Raw genomic sequence first — 22,830 nt, 5'->3', positions numbered from 1 at the left:
CACTTTCTCTCCTTTGACTATTGTGAACAGTGCTGCTATGAACATTCTAATACAAGCCTTTGTTTGAACATATGTTTTCAATTCTTTAGGTTATATATCTAGAAGTAGAATTGCTGGGTGATATGATAATTCTATGTTTAACTTATTGAGGAACTGCCAGACTGTCTTCCATAGCAGCTGCATACTCCCACCAGCAATATATAAGGGTTCCAATTTCTTCACATTTTTGCTGTACTCCTTATTTCTGTTTTTAAAAGTATATGGATTTCTTTATCAGAGAGCCTAATACTGAGAGATAAGATACACTACAGTTAACAGGAAATAAGAGAATGAGAAAGAGGACCTCAAAAGCTATAACTGTTCAGTGAATAACATAAGCTGGGCAGTATATGAGGGGCCATTCCTGAAAGGGGAGTAGCTAGATGACAGCTAAAGATTATCACTGACTTTACAATTTGCCTTGAGTTGAGTCAGAGCCTAGTGAATTAATTTAGATCTCTAACGCAAGAGTACTATTGAGTATTCCAACAGTATATGGTATATAGCTACAGATCAGTAAGAATTTGTTGAATCAATAAATGGATGAAAAAATGAGTCAGCAGTTTCATTAATCAAATCTAAGAACAATCATGATAAAATTAGACGAGTAATTTACTGGATCATGGTGCCAGATTTTATAGTTCTCATCTACCATTAGTGGAAGTCCCAGAATTATCTTCCTAGCACTCAATTTCACCAGGTAGCCACAATGAAAATATAAGAGCGAGGTTCCAGTCTGTTACTTAAAAATAGGAATTAACAACAACAAAAAACCCCACAAAATTATATTAACCAACCTGTGAAAGAAAATGATCACAGAAACATTTGACTAATAATAACATTCCCTAACCAAAAGACCACAAATGCTGTGCCTGTAAAAATACTTCATATAAAGTATCAACATGAATCTATAATTAAAAATGTTTGATATATACCAACCAAAAATTTCTTTTGTGTTTTTTAATCTGGCTCCACGAAGCAAGAGACTCTCTGGCCCCAGAGGCCTAGGGGAAAAAAATAACCAAAAGCACTGAATATATTAAAAATTGAATTAAATTCTACAATGGCATCTTTAGCAGAAAGTACTTGAGCTATACTTACAACGATGCTTTTATATATAAAACCAAAATCTCAGCTGCTATAAAGCTGTCTAGGCCAATCATGATGTTAGTTACTGTAATAACAAATACCTGCTTTAGCATTTCAGTCATTTTAAGATCAATGGCTCAGAAATAAAATTACGCCTATAAATAAACTCACAAAGCCATCTATTTCAGAAGTTTAAACATGGAACACAACAAAACCAAAAATAAAGCAATGATTTTAAAATGTTTTACAGAAGATGAAATTTTAAAATTCTGAGCAAAGTTAAGTTTTCAAAGGGAAAATACAAAATTAAAATGTAATGTAAACATAAATTGTAGTATGCTTTGTGTATAAATGCATAAGTTCTGCACAATTAAAATTACACTAGATATAAAACAGAAAAAATAGTAAGTGAGTTAGTAGTTTTTCCAGGCAAGATCAACACTACAACTTGACTACTTGCATACTTCTTGGAGCACGCGTCTTCTTGCTGTTTGAATTTCTCTCCATAAAGGAGATATAAAACGAGAAGGAATAACTAGAAAGGAAAATTGTATTTTCTTAGTGATAGCAAATGATAAGACTCTATTATGGACATGTAAAAAAAGCCTTAATTTTGTTGATATTCCTTATCATAAGGCTTTTCTGAATCATACATACAGTTATCCAAATCAAAAAGAATGTGAACCAATTCTGAAGATGTCTGCAAACCCAAACACTAAAAAATCCAATGAACTGAGCAGGGGCCAGGTGTTTGGGACATGGTAAACAAGTATGGTTTTATCAGATCGTCATATTTGGAGCACACTCAATGGATATTCCAAAATCAATTATCCAGGAGCCATATTAGAGCTTTTTTTTTCATTTGGTATTGGTTTCAACAATGAATAGAAAAACTCTGAGCTCACACTGGGATATGAAATTGGAATATAATGATAAAAAGCTTCAAATTTAAAAGATAATTCATCAGCTCACTCAGGTTGCTTCAATAAATAATATGGCTCTTTTTTTCCCCCCAAACCATTCTAGTGGCTAAGGTAACATAATTGATTTTCTCCTTTAAATTCAGACTACGTATCCACACATGCATCCCACTATGACACTACAGAAATCAAAATGTAAACCCATTGTTACTGTTTTTCAGTCATTGTTATTCAGCAGGGGCCCTACACTTAAAAGACTTTGTTACACAGAGTTTATTGAATGTGCTCCAGTGTTAATGTTTATTAAAAATGTGAATCTGTGCTGATGCATATTTTTGGTGGCTTGTTTTAAGGATTTCATTTAAAATGTTCTCAGTTCTCTATATTAGTGACTTATTTCATGCAGCCAGTATAAATTGAACATGTCTCCAGAAAAGAGGTGGAGTGCTAGTTTGATTAGAAGTTCAAGGGCTGATTCCTACGTAAGTTTATTCTAAATTCAGCTTCGTGGTCATGAGTAACAATGTAATCGCATCCTATCAGCAAGTGCTGAAATGAACCAAAGCTTTTCATACAGGTGCCAGAAATTAACCTCAATACTGAGGGAACACAAACCAAAACAACTAAACAAACAAATAACCAATCAGAAGAGTAAATAAGAAGTTCTGGATTGGCCGATAAATACCCTAGTTTGTGCTGAATGATTCTGACATGGAGACCATAACATTTTTACTTGTTACATGTTACATAAAACATTTTTTGTACTCTAAGACTTTAAGTGGTGCTGGGTTTAAATGTGTAAGGATTTAAACAGGAACTGCTATGTTTCCTTTATGTTACTAAGTTATATTATTAGGAAACAAATATGTAAGAATACAAATAATCTTACTAAATTATTTTGGTATTATTTCATGGGATTTGTTTCATCCTCATCTCATTTGCTGCTGCAAGAATTTACTATAAGATGAAATGCTAAACGTTTTAAAATTAACCCTTTCTCATAATACACTGCTTACTTATCTAATCTCCCTTTAACTTGATTTTAGCCCTCCAGTAAACAATTCTCACTTAAAAGTAACTAGATAATGCAAATTTATTCTTACCTTACAATTTCTTCCATTTGTTGAGTTATTATCATTCGTCCCATGAATCTATCAAAGATGTCAACATGTCAAAAAAAAAAAAAAAGATACATTACTTATGATATCAATGGGTGGAAAATTTTAGATAGTTTTGGTACTATTCTTATACATGAAACAAATTCAGTCTTTTGCATAGATAAGTGAGTGGCCAATATTCATGTTAGAAATTATAAAAGTAAATACTTATCAGTCATTAAGCTTTAAAAAATGTAATATTCTTGCCTTCTCTACTCCAGCTATGAATAAGTTAATGAATGAAAAGAAAATGTTTTCAAGATAGCAATGCAAATGTTATACATTATGACATATATTATCAGCTTGGTCATGATGAGAATTTATACTTGCTACACAAAGATGCATATACATTATTTAGCCAAAAATGAATGCTCATACATTTCATCAGTTTACTAAACAAAGACTCCTGTAACCAGAATCACTGACTCATTCATTTACTTTTTTATGCACTCATTTATCCAACAAATATTCACTGAGCAACTACTATGTGTGAATTATGTGGTGAAGTTAGTGTAGTAAGCAAAAAACTATTAGTGACCGCCAGAGCTTTTTAAACTTTTGGTTTCCTGAAATTTAGAGTGAGTGGCCTGTTGTTACAATGAATCTTCATACCCTGACTTTTCAGTTCCAGCTTCCACTACCAAAACAGCTCTGTAGCAGAGAGTCAACTCAAGTGTAAAATTACTTTCTACTATAGTGAGAAGTAAATTCTAAGTTGAAGCAAATTCTAAGCAGAGCTTCATGTTAATCATTTAACATGGCAAAGAACTATTCAGCATTCCCTTCCAGATGTCCCCTATTATCCCTCCTGTTTCTAGGGCACCGATGCTTTACCCTTTGTGGACTCCAGCTTCATTGTTTCTTACTAATCTCTTACCTCTACTTCGTTCAGCTTCCTGTTTCAGGGAGCAGCACTTAAAAAGAAAAAAAATCATCTCCATTTAATGGAATTTTATGTAGCTCTGGTTTGAGCCTCAACTTTGGATTTAGATTCAAAGAATCAACTCAGCTGATGTCTCCTTGGCACTTTTCAGAGATGATGTGTGGTCAGTTTTTATTTTCCTAAGCTAAATTCCAAGAGACCTGTTTTCCTTTATTTCATCTATCCTATTATCCTTGATTTTAAGGCATTTCTTGTATCTGTTCATGCCAGTTCCATGCTGGATTAACTCTTGTTGCACTTTCCTTAGTCCTTTCTCCAAACTCACACTTTGATTTGTTTCCAAATGGAAAGAACTGTATTCTCTTTTCTGATTTATAAAGACTAAATACACATTTTATAAATGATTCTGAAAATATGAAAAGACATCAAAGGGGGAAATAACAACCACCGGTAATTCCATTACTCAAATAAAACTGTTAACATTTTAAGGTATGTTTTCTAGGCTTTTTTTTCATATGCATATAGGTAAATACTTATATATCTCATGTATAAAAATGGAATCATACCATAAATACGGTTGGTAACACCCCCCCCAATGTGCTCTGTCAAAAACAACTACATCATTATTTTTAATGGCCACATATAGTATTGTATTTTGGAGTTATTACATGATGTATTTAAGTAATTCGCTACTGATGGAAGTTTAAGTTTTTTCCAATTTATGGATAGTCTAAACAATGCAGCCCTGAACAACCCTCTGTACATATGTTTTCACATTTTCATTAAGGTAAATTCCTAGAAGTAGAATTTCATTATTTCGTTAGGAAAACCTCCTAGAAGTGGAAGTGATGAGTCAGAGGCTTAAAAAAAAAAAAAAAAAAGTGGAAAGAATAAAAAGAAAGAACAAAAAGAGCAAAGGAGCATAAAAAAGAGAAAATGGAGAATACTGTGAAAAAGGCACCTGTAGAACCTGTTTTTATTTCATCTAATGGTTTGACAGAGATAATTTCTTACCATGCTCTAGCCTCTCCTCAAATAGGTATTTAAGTTCTTTAAAAAGATAATGTAACCCAAGTTAACAAACAGGTAATTGGGAAGGAACTGACAATGTTCAAGGGAGAAAAATTAATAAACACAGAAAAATGTTTAGCCTTTCTAATAAAAAAGCAAATTAAAACTAGGTTTAAAACTATAAAACTATTATCTACAAAATTAGCAAAAATTTCAAAACTATAATACTTAATAGCAGTAAAATTCTGAAACAATACTTTGCTCATGGCAATAAAAAATAATTCAATGTTTCCATAAAGTAATGTGTCAGTATGTTTATCAAAGGCCAAACTCAATTAGGGTTTTAATCCACTAACTCCATTTTTGCAGCTGTTTGTTCTTAGGGAATAATCGAATATTGGACTATAAACTCTGAGAGTCAGGAGCTATCGCTGCTTCTTTACTGTTGTATTCCCAGTGTCAAGCACTATGCCTCAGTTATTGGAGGCACTATCTGATGAATAAATGGGCAATAAAAACGTTCTCACATACTTTGATCAAGTAACACTTTGGAACTCTTTATCATTCATCCACTCAATCAACAGTTAATTACTGAGTGTCTGCTATGTGCCTGACACTGTTCTAGGTACTTCAATTCAATAGCTAAGTGAACTATATACACACAAATCTTGCTTGCACATATCACAGAGAAATTATTCAATAAAAGGGAAAATTTAAGTGTAAAAAATTAAGTACATAATATATTTATTCTTTTCTATTGTCAACAAACATGTAGTAGTGACTCCAATATGCCAGATCTGTTCAGGTGTTTGAGATACATCAGTGAACAGAACACACATACATCAGTGAACAGAACACACAAAGATGCCTGTCCTTGAGTTTACATTTTAGTTGGAGAGGGAAATAATAAGCAATAAATACAAGTAATTTACATAGTATACTAAAAGGTATTATGTGCTATAGAAAAAGAAAAGCAGAACAGAGTAAGAATTAGGTCCCAGTATTACACAGTCAAAGTAAGCCTCACTGAGGAGGTGATTTAAGCAAAGAGTAGAAGGTGGTAAAGAAGCTAGATAAGGAACAGTTAGTGAAAAGGTGGGAGTGGGTATGGCATATTCAAGGGAAAATAAGAAAGCCAATGTAGCTGGAGGGTGAGGCAAAAGGGAGAAGGGCCAAAAACTAGGTCAGAGAGGAAATACTGGAGATGGGGGAAATCAGTAAGGTCGTATAGATCATTATAAAGATAAGAGCTTTAACTTGGAGTGAGATAGAAAAGTCACTGCAGCGTTTGAGCAGAGAAATGACATAATCTGGCTTACATTTAAAAAGGATCACTCTGGCTACTTTTGTGAGAACAAACTGACTGCAGGGAAAAGAAGGGTAAAAACAGAAAAAACAGTAAGGATGCCTCTGACAGCAATAATCCAAGGAGGAGATGATGCTGGTTTGGACCAAGTCAGTAGCAGTGAAACTGGTGAAAGATGGTCAGATTTTGGATATATTAAAGAAGGTAAACCAATAAGACATTCTGACAGATTGAAATGAGATGTGGGTGAGGAGGTGAGAAGAAGTGAGTAGTTAGGGTATGTGAAGAGTCATTGCTGACTCCAAGGTTTTGACCCTGAACAACTGAGAGGATGGACTGTCATCAACTGAGTTGGGAAAGGCTGTTAGCATAAAAAGTTTCAGAGGGAAGGTCAGGAGTTCAGCTTTCAATATGATTACGTTTGAGATTTCTACTAAATATCCAAGTGGAATTGTGGAACAGGAATTTGGATGTAAGAATTCGAAGCTTGGGAAAGAAGTCTGGGATGGAGATATAAATTTGAAATCAACAGCATGTAGATGGTCTTTAAAGTCAAGAGCTTGGATGAGATCACAAAGGAGTGACCATACATAGTATAGGTAGAGTATAGGTAGAGAAGGGAAGAGGACTGAGAATAGTCCTGGAGCACGCTAACATCAAGAAGTCAGAACTAGTGAAATTAGAGGAAAATCAAGAGGGGAGTGTCCCAGAAGGCAAGGGAACAAACTGTATCAAAGAGGAGGGAATAATGAACTATCCAACTACTGGATTTTGAATTGGAGAACTTAAGTGTAATAAGGTGCCATGCAGTATTTGTTAACAGCAAAATAATGGAAGAATCAGGTATTCAAAGACTGCAGAATGGTTAGATTCTAGTACCTTTACTAAGACTATTAGGCAGCCATTAAAAATGATCATGGGAGACGGAGAAGATGGCGGAGTAAAAGGACGCTCGCAGGTCACCCTCTCCCACAAATACACCAAGACCCACGTCTACAGACCCACTCAGCCAACCAGAGCACCTGCGGAACTCTGACAGAACATCGCCCTCTTCAAAAGATAAAGACGCCAAAAATCTGGTAGAAGAAAAGGAAAAAAGAAAGAACAAAAGGCAAAGCAGCGCAAGACGGGTCCCGCGGGGGAGGGAGTGGCAAAGGAGGACTGGCACTCGCTCGCTGGGTCTCCCCTCTCCAACCGAGAGGCCAGCAGGACGGAGGGGGTGCCTCTGAGGCTCGGATCTGTACAGAGCAGCCCTTGATTAACAGAACTAAGTTAAAAGGGGCACAGAGCGTCCCCCCAACACCCAGCGTGAGAGCGGGCCGGCAGCGGCGGGCAGGGCCAGGCTGCACAAGCCGGGTGGAGGACGGGGGCGGCTGCACAGAGGCAGGCCCGGGGTTCTGTAAGGGACTGCACGCTGTGACTGTGGGTGCACAGGGCAGAACAACCTGGGCCCTCCATAAAACAGCAAGGTTGATGTGCTCTCGGGGGAAGGGTGCACACCCCCATCTCTGAAAACCCGCGGAAAGTTTTCGGGGGAAGAGAGGCGGGGCTCAGGCACAGCCGCCATATCCTCTGCGCTGAGCACCCAGGCGGGGGCGGGGCGAAACCTGCATCCATACGGAAGGGCTGGGCAGCCTCAAAGGCCAGACTGACACTGGCCTGCAGCCCGGGGCAGATAGGATCCTTCCATTGGTCCCTCAGAGAACTTGTTCCACAAAGACAAACAAGGAGCTGGGTTTTCGCTGGGAGCAGGGACAGGGCTGTCCCTCAGTCTTCCCTGAGCCCACCTGCGGAGCGCCGACCAGGACAGAGCGCGCAGCCGCACAGAGAGCGGAGCTACCGGCGCAGGTAGAGGGAGAGCGGCCCCCCCGCCTTTCGGGCAAGAACACAGCCCCTGACCGAGGTGCTGGGAGGGGGCAAGACCCACCCTCCTACTCGGCCAGTCTGCAACATCTGACTGAGGCATCTGGAGGGGCAGCGACCCGCCCGCCCACAGCAGAGAGCTGCACCTGACCCAGTGTTAGGAGGAGGCGCGATCGGCTTGCCGACAGGTGCTGGGAGTAGCACAGAAGAGGGCGCCAACGGAGGGCCTCTGAAAACGGCAAGCTGAGCTTCCAAAACAGGACGAAGACAGAAAGACTTCACATTAAAAACACACAGACTCCAGGAGAACACCGACAACCCCCCCCCCTTTTTTTAAATCTGTTTTTACCTGTTCTATTTTCTATTACTCTCTTAATTTTTACTTCTTAATTCATTTCTATTTCTCTTGGGTTTTGATGTCCTGCTATTGATTAGACACAGGTTTCAAATACATCTATTCATCTCCCCCCCCCCTTTTTTGTAAAGGTTTTAAAAGGACGTCTCAACCCAATTAATACTCTGCTTCAACTCACTCTTCTATTATTCATTATACACTGTTTTCAAACCCTCTTTCTCCCTTCTTTTAAAATTCTTTCTCTCTCTCTATTTTTTTTTTCTTTTTTTCCTAAGTTCTATTCCTAAATAGGCATTAGATAGATAAAATCCTTAAGGACCAAAATAAACAACTGATACTCCATAAACCACAGTGCCAAAGAGGTATGAGCAAGATGAAGAAGCAGAAAAACCTTTCCCAATTAAAAGAACAAGAGAAATCCCCTGAAAGAAAGATAAACGAAATAGACATCGATAGCCTACTAGATTAAGATTTCAAAAAAGGAGTGATCAAATTGCTGAAGGAATTAAAAGAGATAGTGTTTATAGAGATATAAAATATGTCAAAATGAAATTGAAGCTATAAAGAAGAGCCAAGTAGAATAGGTAAACTCACTGACAGAGATGAGGAATGATCTAATAGCTGTGCAAAGCCGACTAGATAATGCAGAGGAACGAATTAGTGATCTAGAAGACAGGGCAATAGAAAGCACCCATTCAGAAGAACTACAAGATAAGCAAATAAAAAATAATGAAAATAGCATAAGGGACCTATGGGATAATATAAAGCGTCCCAATCTTCGCATAATAGGGGTCCCAGAAGGAGAAGAAAGATCAAAGGGGATTGAAAAGGTTTTTGAAGAAATCATGACTGAAAACTTCCCAAACTTAAAGAAGGAATCAGATATCCAAGTACAGGAAGCTCAGAGGGTCCCAAACAGGAAGAATCCAAATAGACCCACACCAAGACATATCATAATCAAGATGGCCAGAGTCAAGGATAAAGAAATGATTCTAAAGGCAGCAAGAGAAAAGCAAAGAGTAAGTTACAAGGGAACCCCCATAAGGCTCTCAGCTGATTTCTCCACACAAACACTACAGGCCAGAAGGGAGTGGCAAGATATATTCAAAGCCCTGAATGAAAAAAAGATGCAGCCTAGGATCCTTTATCCAGCAAGGCTATCCTTGAGGATAGAAGGAGAAATAAAGAGTTTCACAGACAAAAAAAAAGCTGCAGGAGTTTAGCAACACTAAACCCATGCTAAAAGAAATATTGAAAGGGCTATTCTAAATAGAAAAGCAGCAGGATGCTACAGAAATGAGAAACACACAACTGGAAAGGTGATAACACATGAATTACAAATAAAGTAAACATGAAATTATAAAAGAAGACATACAAATTACTGAGAGTGGGAGAGGGAGGCAGGGAAATATAGAATATTTTTTTTCTTTCTTTTTTAAATTTTTTTAACAGTAGGATGGGTTTGAGATCATGTTACTATCAGTTTAATAAAAACAGTTATAGTAATGGGTTGATAGATTTACAAAAAAGGGTAACCACAAGCCAAAAATTTACAAAGGAGTCACAAAAATTAAATAAAATCCATGATAATACAAAGGAAAATTACCAAACCACAAAAGGAAGAAGAAAGGAACAAAGAGGATATACCAATTCAACTGCAAAGATAAGTTCAAAATGGCAATAAACACACATCTATCATTAATTACTGTAAATGTTAATGGACTAAATGCTCCAGTCAAAAGACACAAGTGGCAGACTGGATATAAAGCAAGAACCTTCAATATGCTGCATACAAGAGACCCACTTTAGGGAGAAGGACACATATAGATTGAGAGTGAAAGGATGGAAAAGGATATTCCATGCAAATGGAAAAGCCAAAAAAGCAGGTGTTGCAGTACTGATTTCAGACAAAATAGACTTTAAAACAAAGGCCATAAAGAAAGATAAAGAAGGACATTTTATAATGATTAAAGGAGTGATACAAGATGAGGATATTACACTCGTTAATATATATGCACCCAATATAGGAGCACCTAAGTACATACAAGAATTACTAACAGAGATAAAGGGGGATATTGATGGGAATACAATCATAGTTGGAGATTTTAACACTGCATTAACATCATTAGACAGATCTTCCAGACAGAAAATAAACAAGGCAACAGAGAAATTAAATACTACAATAGAAAAACTAGATTTGGTGGATATTTTCAGAATATTACACCCCCAAAAAATAGGATACACATTCTTTTCAAGTGCACATGGAACATTTTCCAGGATCGATCATGTACTTGGGCACAAAAGAAACCTCAACAATTTTAAGAAGATAGAAATTATCTCAAGCATCTTTACTGACCACAATGCCATGAAACTGGAAATCAACAACAGAGAAACAAAGGAGAAAAAAAGGAAAGCATGGAGATTAAACAATATGCTATTGAAAAAACAATGGATCAATGAGGAAATCAAAGCTGAAATTAAAAAATACCGTGAGACAAATGATAATGAAAGCACAACCACTCAAAACCTATGGGACAAAGCAAAAGCAGTGCTAAGAGGGAAGTTTATAGCGATACAGGCCTTCCTCAAAAAAGAAGAACAATCTCAAGTAAACAATTTAACCCACCACCTGAATGAATTAGAAAAAGAAGAACAAAAAGCCCCAAAAAGCAGCAGAAGGAAGGAAATAATAAAGATCAGAGAGGAATTAAATACAATAGAGATTAACAAGACCATAGAAAAAAATCAACCAAACCAAAAGCTGGTTTTTTGAAAAAGTAAATAAAATCGACAAACCTCTGGCCAAACTCACAAAGAAGAAAAGAGAGCACAAATTAGCAAAATAAGAAAGGAAAATGGAGAAATTACAACAAACAAAATAGAAATACAGAATATCATACGAGAATATTATGAAAAACTGTATGGAACCAAACTGGATAACCTAGAGGAGATGGACAAGTTTCTGGAAACATACTGTCCACCAAAACTGAAGCAAGAAGAATCTGAACAGTTGAATAATCCGATCACTAGAAAGGAAATAGAAATAGCAATTAAAAACCTCCCTACAAATAAAAGTCCAGGACCGGACGGCTTCACCAGGGAATTCTACCAAACATACAAAGAAGAACTCATACCAGTCCTTCTCAAACTCTTCCAGACGATTGAAAAGGAAGGAATACTCCCAAACTCATTCTATGAAGCCACCATCACCCTGATACCAAAACCAGGCAAAGACACTACAAAAAAAGAGAATTATAGGCCAATATCACTGATGAACATAGACGCCAAAATCCTCACCAAAATTTTAGCAAATAGAATCCAACAACACATAAAAAAGATTATACATCATGACCAAGTGGGGTTCATCCCAGGGACACAAGGCTGGTTCAACATACGCAAATCAATCAGTGTAATACATCACATCAACAAGAGAAAGGACAAAAACCACATGATCATCTCCATCGATGCAGAAAAAGCATTTGATAAAATTCAACACCCATTTATGATAAAAACTCTCGCCAAAGTGGGTATAGAGGGAACATATCTCAACATAATAAAAGCTATATATGACAAACCTACAGCCAGCATAGTACTCAACGGTGAAAAACTCAAAAGCTTCCCACTAAAATCTGGGGCAAGACAAGGATGCCCACTATCACCACTCCTATTCAACATAGTCCTGGAAGTCCTAGCCACAGCAGTCAGGCAAGAGAAAGAAATAAAAGGGATCCAAATTGGAAAAGAAGAGGTAAAAGTGTCATTATATGCTGATGACATGCTACTATATATAGAAAACCCTAAAAGGTCCACACAAAAGCTACTAGAGCTGATTGAAGAATTCAGCAAGGTAGCAGGTTACAAAATTAACGTTCAAAAATCAGTTGCATTTCTTTACACTAACGATAAATCAACAGAAGAAGAAAGTAAAGAAACAATCCCCTTTAAAATAGCACCCAAAGTAATAAAATATCTGGGAATAAATCTAACCAAGGAGGTGAAAGAATTATACACAGAAAACTATAAACCATTGATGAAGGAAATTAAAGAAGACTTTAAAAAATGGAAAGATATTCCATGCTCTTGGATTGGAAGAATCAATATTGTTAAAATGGTCACACTGCCCAAGGCAATCTACAGATTTAATGCAATCCCTATCCAATTACCCAGGACATATTTCACAGAACTAGAAAAAATCATAATAAAATTCATATGGAACCATCAAAGACCTAGAATTGCCAAAGCATTACTGAAGAGAAAGAAAGAGGCTGGAGGAATAACTCTCCCAGACTTCAGACAATACTATAGAGCTACAATCATCAAGACAGCATGGTATTGGTACCAAAACAGACATATAGACCAATGGAACAGAATAGAGAGCCCAGAAACGAACCCACAAACTTTTGGTCAACTCATCTTCGACAAAGGAGGCAAGAATATACGTTGGAATAAAGACAGTCTCTTCAGCAAATGGTGTTGGGGAAACTGGACAGCAGCATGTAAAACAATGAAGCTAGAACACTCCCTTACACCATATACAAAAATCAACTCAAAATGGATTAAAGACTTAAACATAAGACAAGATACAATAAACCTCCTAGAGGAAAACATAGGCAAAACATTATCTGACATACATTTCAAAAATTTTCTCCTAGAAGAAATAAAAGCAAGAATAAACAAATGGGACCTAATGAAACTTACAAGCTTCTGCACAGCAAAGGAAACCAGAAATAATACAAGAAGAAAACCTACGGAATGGGAGAAAATTTTTGCAAGTGAAACCGACAAAGGCTTGATCTCCAGAATATATAAGCAGCTCATACGACTCAATAAGAAAAAAATAAACAACCCAATCCAAAAATGGGCAGAAGACCTAAACAAGCAATTCTCCAAGGAAGACATACAAATGATCAAAAAGCACATGAAAAAATGCTCAATATCACTAATTATCAGAGAAATGCAAATCAAAACTACAATGAGGTATCACCTCACACCAGTCAGAATGGTCGTCACTCAAAAATCCACAAATGACAAATGCTGGAGAGGCTGTGGAGAAAGGGGAACCCTCCTACACTGCTGGTGGGAATGCAGTTTGGTGCAGCCACTATGGAAAACAGTGTGGAGATTCCTCAAAAGACTAGGAATAGACTCACCATATGACCCAGGAATCCCACTCCTGGGCTTGTATCCAGAGGGAAATCTACTTCAGGATGACACCTGCACCCCAATGTTCATAGCAGCACTATTTACAATAGCCAAAACATGGAAACAGCCTAAATGTCCAACAGGTGACTGGATAAAGAAGAAGTGGTATATTTATACAATGGAATACTACTCAGCCATAAAAACCGACAACATAATGCCATTTGCAGCAACATGGATGCTCCTGGAGAATGTCATTCTAAGTGAAGTAAGCCAGAAAGAGAAAGAAAAATACCATATGAGATCGCTCATATGTGGAATCTAAAAAACAAAAACAAAAACAAACAAACAAACAAAAACAAAGCGTAAATACAGGACAGAAATAGACTCACAGACAGAGAATACAGACTTGTGGTTACCAGGGGGGTGGAGGGTGGGAAGGGATAGACTGGGATTTCAAAATTGTAGAATAGACTACACTGTATAGCACAGGGAAATATACACAAAATGTTATGATAACTCACAGAGAAAAAAATGTGACAATGAGTGTGTATATGTCCATGAATAACTGAAAAATTGTGCTGAACACTGGAATTTGACACAACATTGTAAAATGATTATAAATCAATAAAAAATGTTAAAAAAAATGATCATGAAGAATACTGTGCAGTAAGATGTAAAATATTTCAATGATAAAAACAACCCATATTCTTTCAAGAAATATTAAAAAAATTAGGAGAATAAAAAAGGTAATTAAAAGGCAGCTGAAATCCTAACACCAAGAAACAACTAGTAACATTCTGACAAGTAATTCTTCCAAGTTTCTCTCTATACCTATATATTTTTTCTATCTTCCTAACTACCTACCCATCAAATACATACACATTTCTTTTCATATAATTGGGATCATATGAAACCACAACTCTTATTTTATTTAATATTATATTTTAGTATGTACCTTTGTCATTAAATTCTCTGAAAGCATCATTTTTATTATCTGCATATTTCATCTTCTATCTGTACCATATACCCATTTAAGCATTCTCCTACTTGGACACTGAAAATGCTTTCAATGCTTCCCTCATATATAACATATAATAAAGTGAAAAAATATAATTTAATATATTATATATAATATCTTTGAGTATATTTATTATATATAAAATACCTTGAGTTCCTCAAGGACAGAAACTATGCTTACTCATCTTATTTATCACCTATCATAATGAGCACATAGGTGCTCAACAATAATTTGTTAAATAAATGAATAAAAATAGCTGTAAAATTTTTGAAATAATGGCATAATTACGAATTATCTTTCTATTCTAACAGTCTTCCGTAATAGTTATGTTACGTTAATATTTAAAAGAAAATACACACTTTTATTAAGGAAGAGGAAAAGAAAAAATAATAAGGAAGACCTTATATTTAACAGTAATTAAAAAGTTTTAAAAAATTTTCTCCCCATTTTCCAAATAATGTAAAAACCACCCACCAAAGCGTTAGTCATATTTGATCTCATATTAATCTTATGCTTGCTTAATGCTGCATCATTTTCTAGTTTTTAATAATCTTATAATTTACCCTTGCCTGGCACTTGGAAATAACAGCAATATAGAACTCATAAAGTACTAAATTTTTCCATTAACTCTATTTTATAGTTACAATGCTCTTAAAGCACAAGACTCCAAACTTTTACAGTTAACTGGAAAACTCTATACTGCATTTGACTTTGATGAAAATGCAAGACTTAGAACATCACATAGAGAAAACTCCATTATAAATATATGGTTCCAGAACAAAGATGAGATTTGAAAAAGCCAATGACTAATGATAAGATTTTGAAACACTTCAACCAACAGAGGGAGATACGTGACAAAAAACTGAGGGTAATTTTAACAATATGGCTGTAATTTATATTCTATCACCAATTATTGAGTAAAAATAAGTTTAATTTGTAAGTCTTTAATAATAAAAAGTTGTTTCTATTCCATAGTCCACAATAAGCAGCGTATCGTTGAAAGATGACTTACATTTTATTTAATGAATTGTAATATTAAAAGGGAATTAGTTCCTAGTGAACAAAAAGACATGCCTTCATGAAGTACACACACAGACACACACCCTCATTAGATTATTTTCTTCTAAGGAAATAATCTTATTTCTGTTATAGTTACTATTATAAAGTTTAAAAATATTTTTTTTATTGAGTTATAGTCAGTTTACAAAAATAGTTATAGTTATCTTTTTCTTTCTTTTTTTTTTTTGTGTGTGTGTAGGGGGGAAGGTAATTAGGTTTATTTATTTTTAGGGGAGGCCCTGGGGATTGAACCCAGGTCCTTGTGCATGCTAAGCATGCACTCTATCACTTGAGCTATACATTCCCCGTATTATAAAGTTTACTGTTATTGTTATAAAACCAGTTCATGCCAAAAAAGAAGGTAAATGGAATAAAAGTAGTACTTTTGAATCAACTTTAACTTAGAATTCTGGTAAATTCTGCCTTTACCATTTTCCCCCATTAATTGATCTCCTGCCTTGCTCACTCCAATAATGTCTTCAATAAGCTAAAGATTTCATCACTCATTTATGATCGTAAAAACAAGATCTGTAAATAGGACTTAAAATGAGTATGGTAATCACACCATACCTGTACAAGTCCGCTTCTGGTTGCTGACATTCTATCACAGCTACAAGAGTGTCCAAATTAGCAACTGTCTGTAATATTGCTGTTTCTGGAACTGCCACATGTGTCTGAAAAAAATTAAATTGTAGTTTCAAGATCCAAATGGGACCTTAAATATCATCTAATTTAAATAACATCTCTTTTACAGATGAATTCATAGCATTCTCTACTTGAGACTACTTAGACAGCAGAGGAGAGAAGAATGTAAAATAACAAGTAACAAAAGAAGCTACTGTGATTACCTGTCCACAGAGGCAATTTGCATATAAGGAAATTAAGTCTGTGTTAATAGTCACTACTGTTCAAAATTTATTGTAAACAACTTAATAGTAAAAAAAAAAAAAAGTGAATCAAGTACAACCCTTGATTGTACTCTGAAAATTGAGAAAAATTTAAATGTGTCTCCCATCTGAATAAGTACCAAAATATTGAAAGATCATATTTTCCCTAAAAATAGTTCTCATTTTAAACTTTAAACCACATGGGGCTATCCTTGAAATAAATACCTAATAATATTATTTAAGAAAAAAAAATTTTTTTCAGTAATTTAAAACATCTTTTATGAAGTCAAACTTTATCACCTTAAGCGAAAGAAAGTATCACTATAATCCAAAGGCATTTTGTTTACCAAAAGCAACACACATATACATATACAAACCTTCAGGTTAGTTTCTCCATCCAAACTAGCAGTTGTAACGTGACAAGAACCATCAAGTCGATCTGAGGACAGAAGCACCAAATCTGCAGGGAAAATTTCATCTTTGGCTATTCGAACAATATCACCCACCTATAAAGAATTTTGGGGAAAAGGGAATATACAGATTTTAAAAGGCCAGATCTTATTTTCATTCAGTGCTAAACAAGTGGGCTACCCTAATATTTTAATGTAGGAAAGAAGGCTTCTAATTAAAATATAATTTACATTAGAATTTGTGATACCAAGATAAAACTGATCTTTTTTTTTTTAATGAAATGCATACCCGGATGTTTTTTGATCTAGTTTTTACAAGGCCTCCACTTCGAACAACATAAACAGGAGCTCCATTTACTTCATTATCTGAGTTATGTCGTAACCAATCTTCATATCCCTGTAAACATCAAAAAAATAACAAGTGCACCTTTTAGTATAATTAGAAGATACTTTTATCAAATGAAAAAAAGAAACATAAAAACTTCTCCCAAAGCATTTCATTCATTAGAATTACGTTAAGCTATTTTGATGCATATATCATAGGTATTTGACATTCATTACTACTAGAAACACTTCTCTTGGTTTTCATTACACACGTTTCTGGTTTTCACAGTACCTCTCTAGTTACTCCTCAGTTTCCTCATGGGAGGTTCCTTCTATGTCATCTTAATGGGCCTTTTTTCATCCTTCACTTCTTACAAGATTTTCCTATCCCTGTATGTTCTAAAACTTTTAAAATTATATCTTTAGTCCATGTCTCTCTTCTTGAGTCTAAGTTGAACATCCAACTGCATTCTTAATATCTCCATTTTAATGTTTCACAAATACATTAAACATTTCAAAAGTAAATTGATGATGTTATCCCCCAAGTTTGCTGCATTTCCAGTGTTTCCCATCTTGACAAATGATCTCACCATCTACTGAGTTGCTCCTACCAGAATCTGGGGAGTCACTCTTGATTTCTACCTTTTCTAACATCTATTCATTTAATAAGTTCTATTGCTTCTATGTACAAATGATACTTTAATCATAGAACATAAATTCACAGGGCATTATTACGACAATAAATAGGAAAAAATAAACAGATTTTGAAACCGAGGTTGAGTTTTCACTCTCTTAAACAACAGACCAACAAAATTATAATTTGTACTTCAAAATAAATATGGTAGGCTATACAGATCACCATCAAAAAGGGAAACAAGCATTTCACAAAGAATCCTTTGATTAAATGTTAAAGAGTGGCATTTTTTTTTTAAGTAGAAAAAAACTTGTGCTATTTTAGGGAAAATTCAAGAATTCAGAGGTAAAGGATAAGTATAGATAACGGAATGATATCTAGGAGATAGCATTAAGTGATAAAAGTAAGGTACAGAACATGTTATATTCTATGCTATCATTTGTGAAAAATATATGCTTGCTGTAAATGACATCTGCAAAACCAAATAAATATGTAATTGCATGAAGTAATCTGGGTGCTTACTAACTTACACAAATTCTAGTCTGCAACAGAATAGTGAAGAAAGGGAAATCAAACTTAGTGAGGACAGTAGCATTGATACTGACACATCAGAAAAAGAATGTACTGTTAAATCTATAGATTCCCCTTATCTCATGTAAGTAACAAAGAATATACTACATCCCAGAATTATAAAATGTTTGTCAATTTGTTTCTAAGTCAATTTAAATCTTATCTTGAAATCTTATAAAATGAAAATTTATCACACTTACACAATAAAATTCAAATTAACTCTTTCTCAGGTGCAAAGGATCAACTCTGTATAACTGAGCCTCTGACAAGACTTTCTGAGAAGTGGTAGCTATACAAACATGACATTTCTAGGAATTTTTAAATTTCTTACTTGCCATGTTTACCCAAGAATCCTATTTTTCTATACCTAGATTTTAATATCAATTCAAAAGTCGGTTAGAGCTATTTCCCCTAGGACACTACTTTACATAAAAATCAACATCACCAGAGAAGGTGTAAAAAGTAGGAAAGCACTACACAATTTTTCTTCAGAAATGTTCACACCAGAAGCACAAGCTTCACTTCCTATAAATATATCCCCTTTGAATTATATTTCCTTGAAATACTGCCAAATTCTACAAAGATCATTATTATAATTAACCTGTTTCATATATGAATTGGTTTGTACCTATGAAATGTTTGCTTTTGGATGCTTCCTAGGTGTGTCAAAGGAACAGCATATTTTAACAACTGTAATCATCCCATGAGTCACCAGGTACCTAAAGTATAACAGGGTGGCTTAACGCAGTTTAATTTTACTGTATGCAAAATCAAACTAATTTACTTCTTTCTTATGAAAATTATTTTCACAACAATTAATTTTACTTTGGAGTGCAAATACTAAGCAACTTCTGAATAACTTGGGGAAGAAAAAAAACAATAGAAAGTAATTCATACCTGCTTTATGGCAGTAACTGTTATCACAAAGAACAATGGAAGTCCACTGGTAATTGGACTGGTAGGTGTATCAATCATAAGCTGGATTTTAAAAAAGAATGCAGAATATTATATTTTATATTGTACATATCACACTATTAACATCTAAAATCTCATATTTATTGGGAATTCAGAGAACATCATACAAAATATGGATCATGGTCCAGAGTGAAAAAGTTCATAGTTTTTCACAAGCTCACTTGGTTGGCTATTATATGGGGTTAGTAAAATATCTAAATCTATTGCATCCCCACAAATACTGCTAGGATGGACTCAGTCACTCAGCTTTCTTAGCACACACAGTACTTAAGATCTTCCTCAATATTTGCCTTGAAGTAGAGTTACAGTTGCTCAAAATCTCATTTAACATTCTTTGCCCATCCTGAGAAATGCTGAAAAGTCAATTTTTACCCTGGGATCCAGAATAAACTCACCACTTAGGGAGAGAACAAGAAATGGGACTAGAGAAAGGGTTTTCTCTACAAGTGATTTTGTTACAACTAGCAGACCCAGAGGGCTACAGCTTGTAAAATGATGCTATAAATACAATCTAAATCATACAACTGATTTAGATTAGATTTAGATTTCAATATATTGCTGGAGAATTAAAGAAAATACTTGCAGTAATTATGTTTGGTTACTTGGGATGTGGGTCTAATGATTTATTAATGTTCCTTTACTCTGGATAGGCTAATTAAATTTGTTCTATTCCACAGACAAGGTGAATTCCTGATCCTGGCTAGTAATTTCACAAATTCATGCATTATATCAATGTGGTTAGTATAAATTTCTTATTTTTCTGACCAAACCCAAGCTGATGTTGATTAAAAAAAAAAAAATCAGAAGTTCTTTTTCTGTTCATGAAAGAAAGCAATATAAAAAAATTTCCTGAGTTTTAAAGTGATTACTTGACAAGTTTTTTTTTTCCTTTTGAAAGCCCAGGTTCTATAGAGAGAACGGTTCAAAGTTTATACAAAAAAAAATTCAATGCCACATTGAAAGAGACTGCTGATCAGAAAAGAATATGATCAGAAAGAATGATCAGAAAAGAACACGATCAGAAAAGAATAACCTCTTCAAAAGAAAATGACAATTACTAATTTTGAATCTTGACTTTATACTCAAGTTTTGTAAGCTGTTCTCTTGATATCTTGATATTAGAAAAAAAAAGTACAATGTGAAAATTAAGAAACTGTCAAACAGCTTATATAAACACAGATTTAAGTTAAGAAAATAACCTCGTGGATAAAAATCTACATAGTGATTCTTAAAAATTATAATTAAAAAATTGTTTTAATAAAAGTAAAATTTAAATTAAAAAAAAGAAAAGCTAAAGAAAAATTTACTTTGTACAAAGATGAGGCCAAAAACAAGTGCTGTATGTTAGAAGACAAATGTTTATTTTCTGAGGCAGAGCATCTAAAAGAATGATGTTATTTTCTTGGGTTTGATTATAATTGTCAGCACCACAGCACATCAGTGATAAAACAAAATACAATTAATCTTAAAATTCATAGGCTATTTTTTAGACATCTACATGTGGTTTAAATCATTGTACTCACTGAATACAATGAGTAAGCTCTGCAGAAAAAAATAAAAGGCCCCAAAGTCAAATGATTTAAAACACAATGCAACTTTTCTCTAAAGATATATTCTTAGAAATCATATCTATAAACTTAAAAATTTATGAAGCGATAAAGCTTACCTGAACCAAAAATATAATAAGAAAATAAAAGTTTGCCACTCTTCTGAATTGTTCAAATAAATTTTTTGGAACAAAATTCCACACAGTATACTAAAAAAAAATAAAGGAGAGGGGAGAGATGAATGAATTAATATTTCAAAATAATATATACTACATACATGTAATAAGAAAAGTAATATCAGATTAACTAAGCCCTTAGCTAAATTCATGTAACTCTTGATGCTATAAAACTATCTGGTTTTTAGAGTTTCAGGACTTTTATTCAACTTTTTATCTTTCTTTTAGTATTTATTGGTAATTTTAGTATAATTTTTAAAAATGAGATAAACCAGAATCTATTAATTTTGCTATTAAGTCCTTAATTTTTTGTAAGTTGGAAATGGCAGATCTAAAATAATATTTTAATAATTTATTTTGGATTTTGTTTACACAAAACTAAATCTAATGTTAAAGATGAATAAGAGCTGATAGAAATGCTAACACTAGATTCAATTCAATTTATTTCACGTTTTATTTAGCTCAGTGTCAGAAACAGAGGAAATGGTATAATTATTCAATTATTTCTCATTAAGCATAGGCTGCAGAAAAATAACCTAAAATGTGAAAAAAGATTTAAAAATACTTTAGTTTGAGATTTTTGTTTCCTGAGGTAAGCTTGTATCACTATAAATTTCCCTCTTAGAACTGCTTTTGTTGTATTCCATAGGTTTTGGATCTTCATTTTCATTTGTTTCTAGGTATTTTTTTGAATTCCTCTTTGATTTCTACATGATTCACTGGTTGCTTAGTAGCATGCTGTTTAGCCCCCATGTATTTGTGTTTCATGTTGTTTTTTTCTTGTAGTTGCTTTCCAGTCTCATTGAGTTGTGGTCAGAAAAGATGCCTGATATGACTTCAATTTTCTTAAATTTCCTGAGGCTTGTTTTGTGGCCTAGCATTTGTCCTATCCTGGAGAATGTTCCATATGCACTTGAAAAGAACGTGTATTCTGCTGCTTTTGGATGAAATGATCTATACTCACGAATTAAGTCCATCAGGTCTAATGTGTCATTTAAGGCCAGTGTTTCCTTATTGATTTTCTGTCTGGATGATCTGTTCATTGATGTAAGTCAGGTATTAAAGTCCCTACTATTGTTGTGTTACTGTTGATTTCTCTCTTTATGTCCATTAATATTTGCCTTATATATTTAGGTGCTCCTATGTTGGGTGCATAATATATATTTATAATTGTTACATCTTCTTGGATTGACCCCTTAATCATCATGTAGTATGCTTCTTTGTCTTTTGTAACAGTCTTTATTTAAAAGTATATTTTGTCTGATACAAGTACTGCTACTCTGGCTTTCTTCTGATTTCCACTGCATGGCATACCTTTTCCCATCCCCTCACTTTAAGTCTGTGTCTCTAGATCTGAAGTAAGTCTCTTGTAGGCAGCCTATATATAGGCCTTGTTTATGTATCCATTCAGCCACTCCATGTCTTTTAGTTGGGGCATGTAGTCCATTTACATTTAAAGTAATTA

General features: G+C 34.5%; 1 protein-coding gene across 9 annotated transcripts in view; it reads right to left on the bottom strand.

Moving 5' to 3' along the window:
* Positions 1-22,830, bottom strand: part of ATP11B (ATPase phospholipid transporting 11B (putative)) — a 103,397-nt gene that overhangs the window by 58,708 nt on the left and 21,859 nt on the right. For 7 of the 9 annotated variants that reach the window (XR_004136799.2, XM_031451904.2, XM_031451894.2 and 4 more), the window contains exons 3-9: positions 21,309-21,398; positions 19,565-19,645; positions 17,429-17,536; positions 17,107-17,235; positions 16,413-16,516; positions 3,152-3,199; positions 979-1,043 (exon numbers count right to left, since the gene is read on the bottom strand). Coding sequence is in view for 8 of the 9 variants with exons in the window: in XM_031451904.2 (XP_031307764.2) it covers positions 979-1,043; positions 3,152-3,199; positions 16,413-16,516; positions 17,107-17,235; positions 17,429-17,536; positions 19,565-19,645; positions 21,309-21,398 (625 nt within the window). In the remaining variant the exon portion in view is untranslated. Of the gene's footprint in view, positions 1-978; positions 1,044-1,140; positions 1,573-1,592; positions 1,664-3,151; positions 3,200-16,412; positions 16,517-17,106; positions 17,236-17,428; positions 17,537-19,564; positions 19,646-21,308; positions 21,399-22,830 lie in introns of those variants that run through there. The other 2 variants (XM_031451920.2, XM_064493166.1) reach the window with 2 other exon arrangements.

Source organism: Camelus dromedarius, chromosome 2, assembly GCF_036321535.1.
Source record: "Camelus dromedarius isolate mCamDro1 chromosome 2, mCamDro1.pat, whole genome shotgun sequence".
In the NCBI taxonomy this organism is placed as follows: Eukaryota; Metazoa; Chordata; class Mammalia; order Artiodactyla; family Camelidae; genus Camelus; species Camelus dromedarius.
The sequence above is the reverse complement of the archived record's forward strand: the minus strand, read 5'-3'. Positions and strand labels throughout refer to the sequence as shown.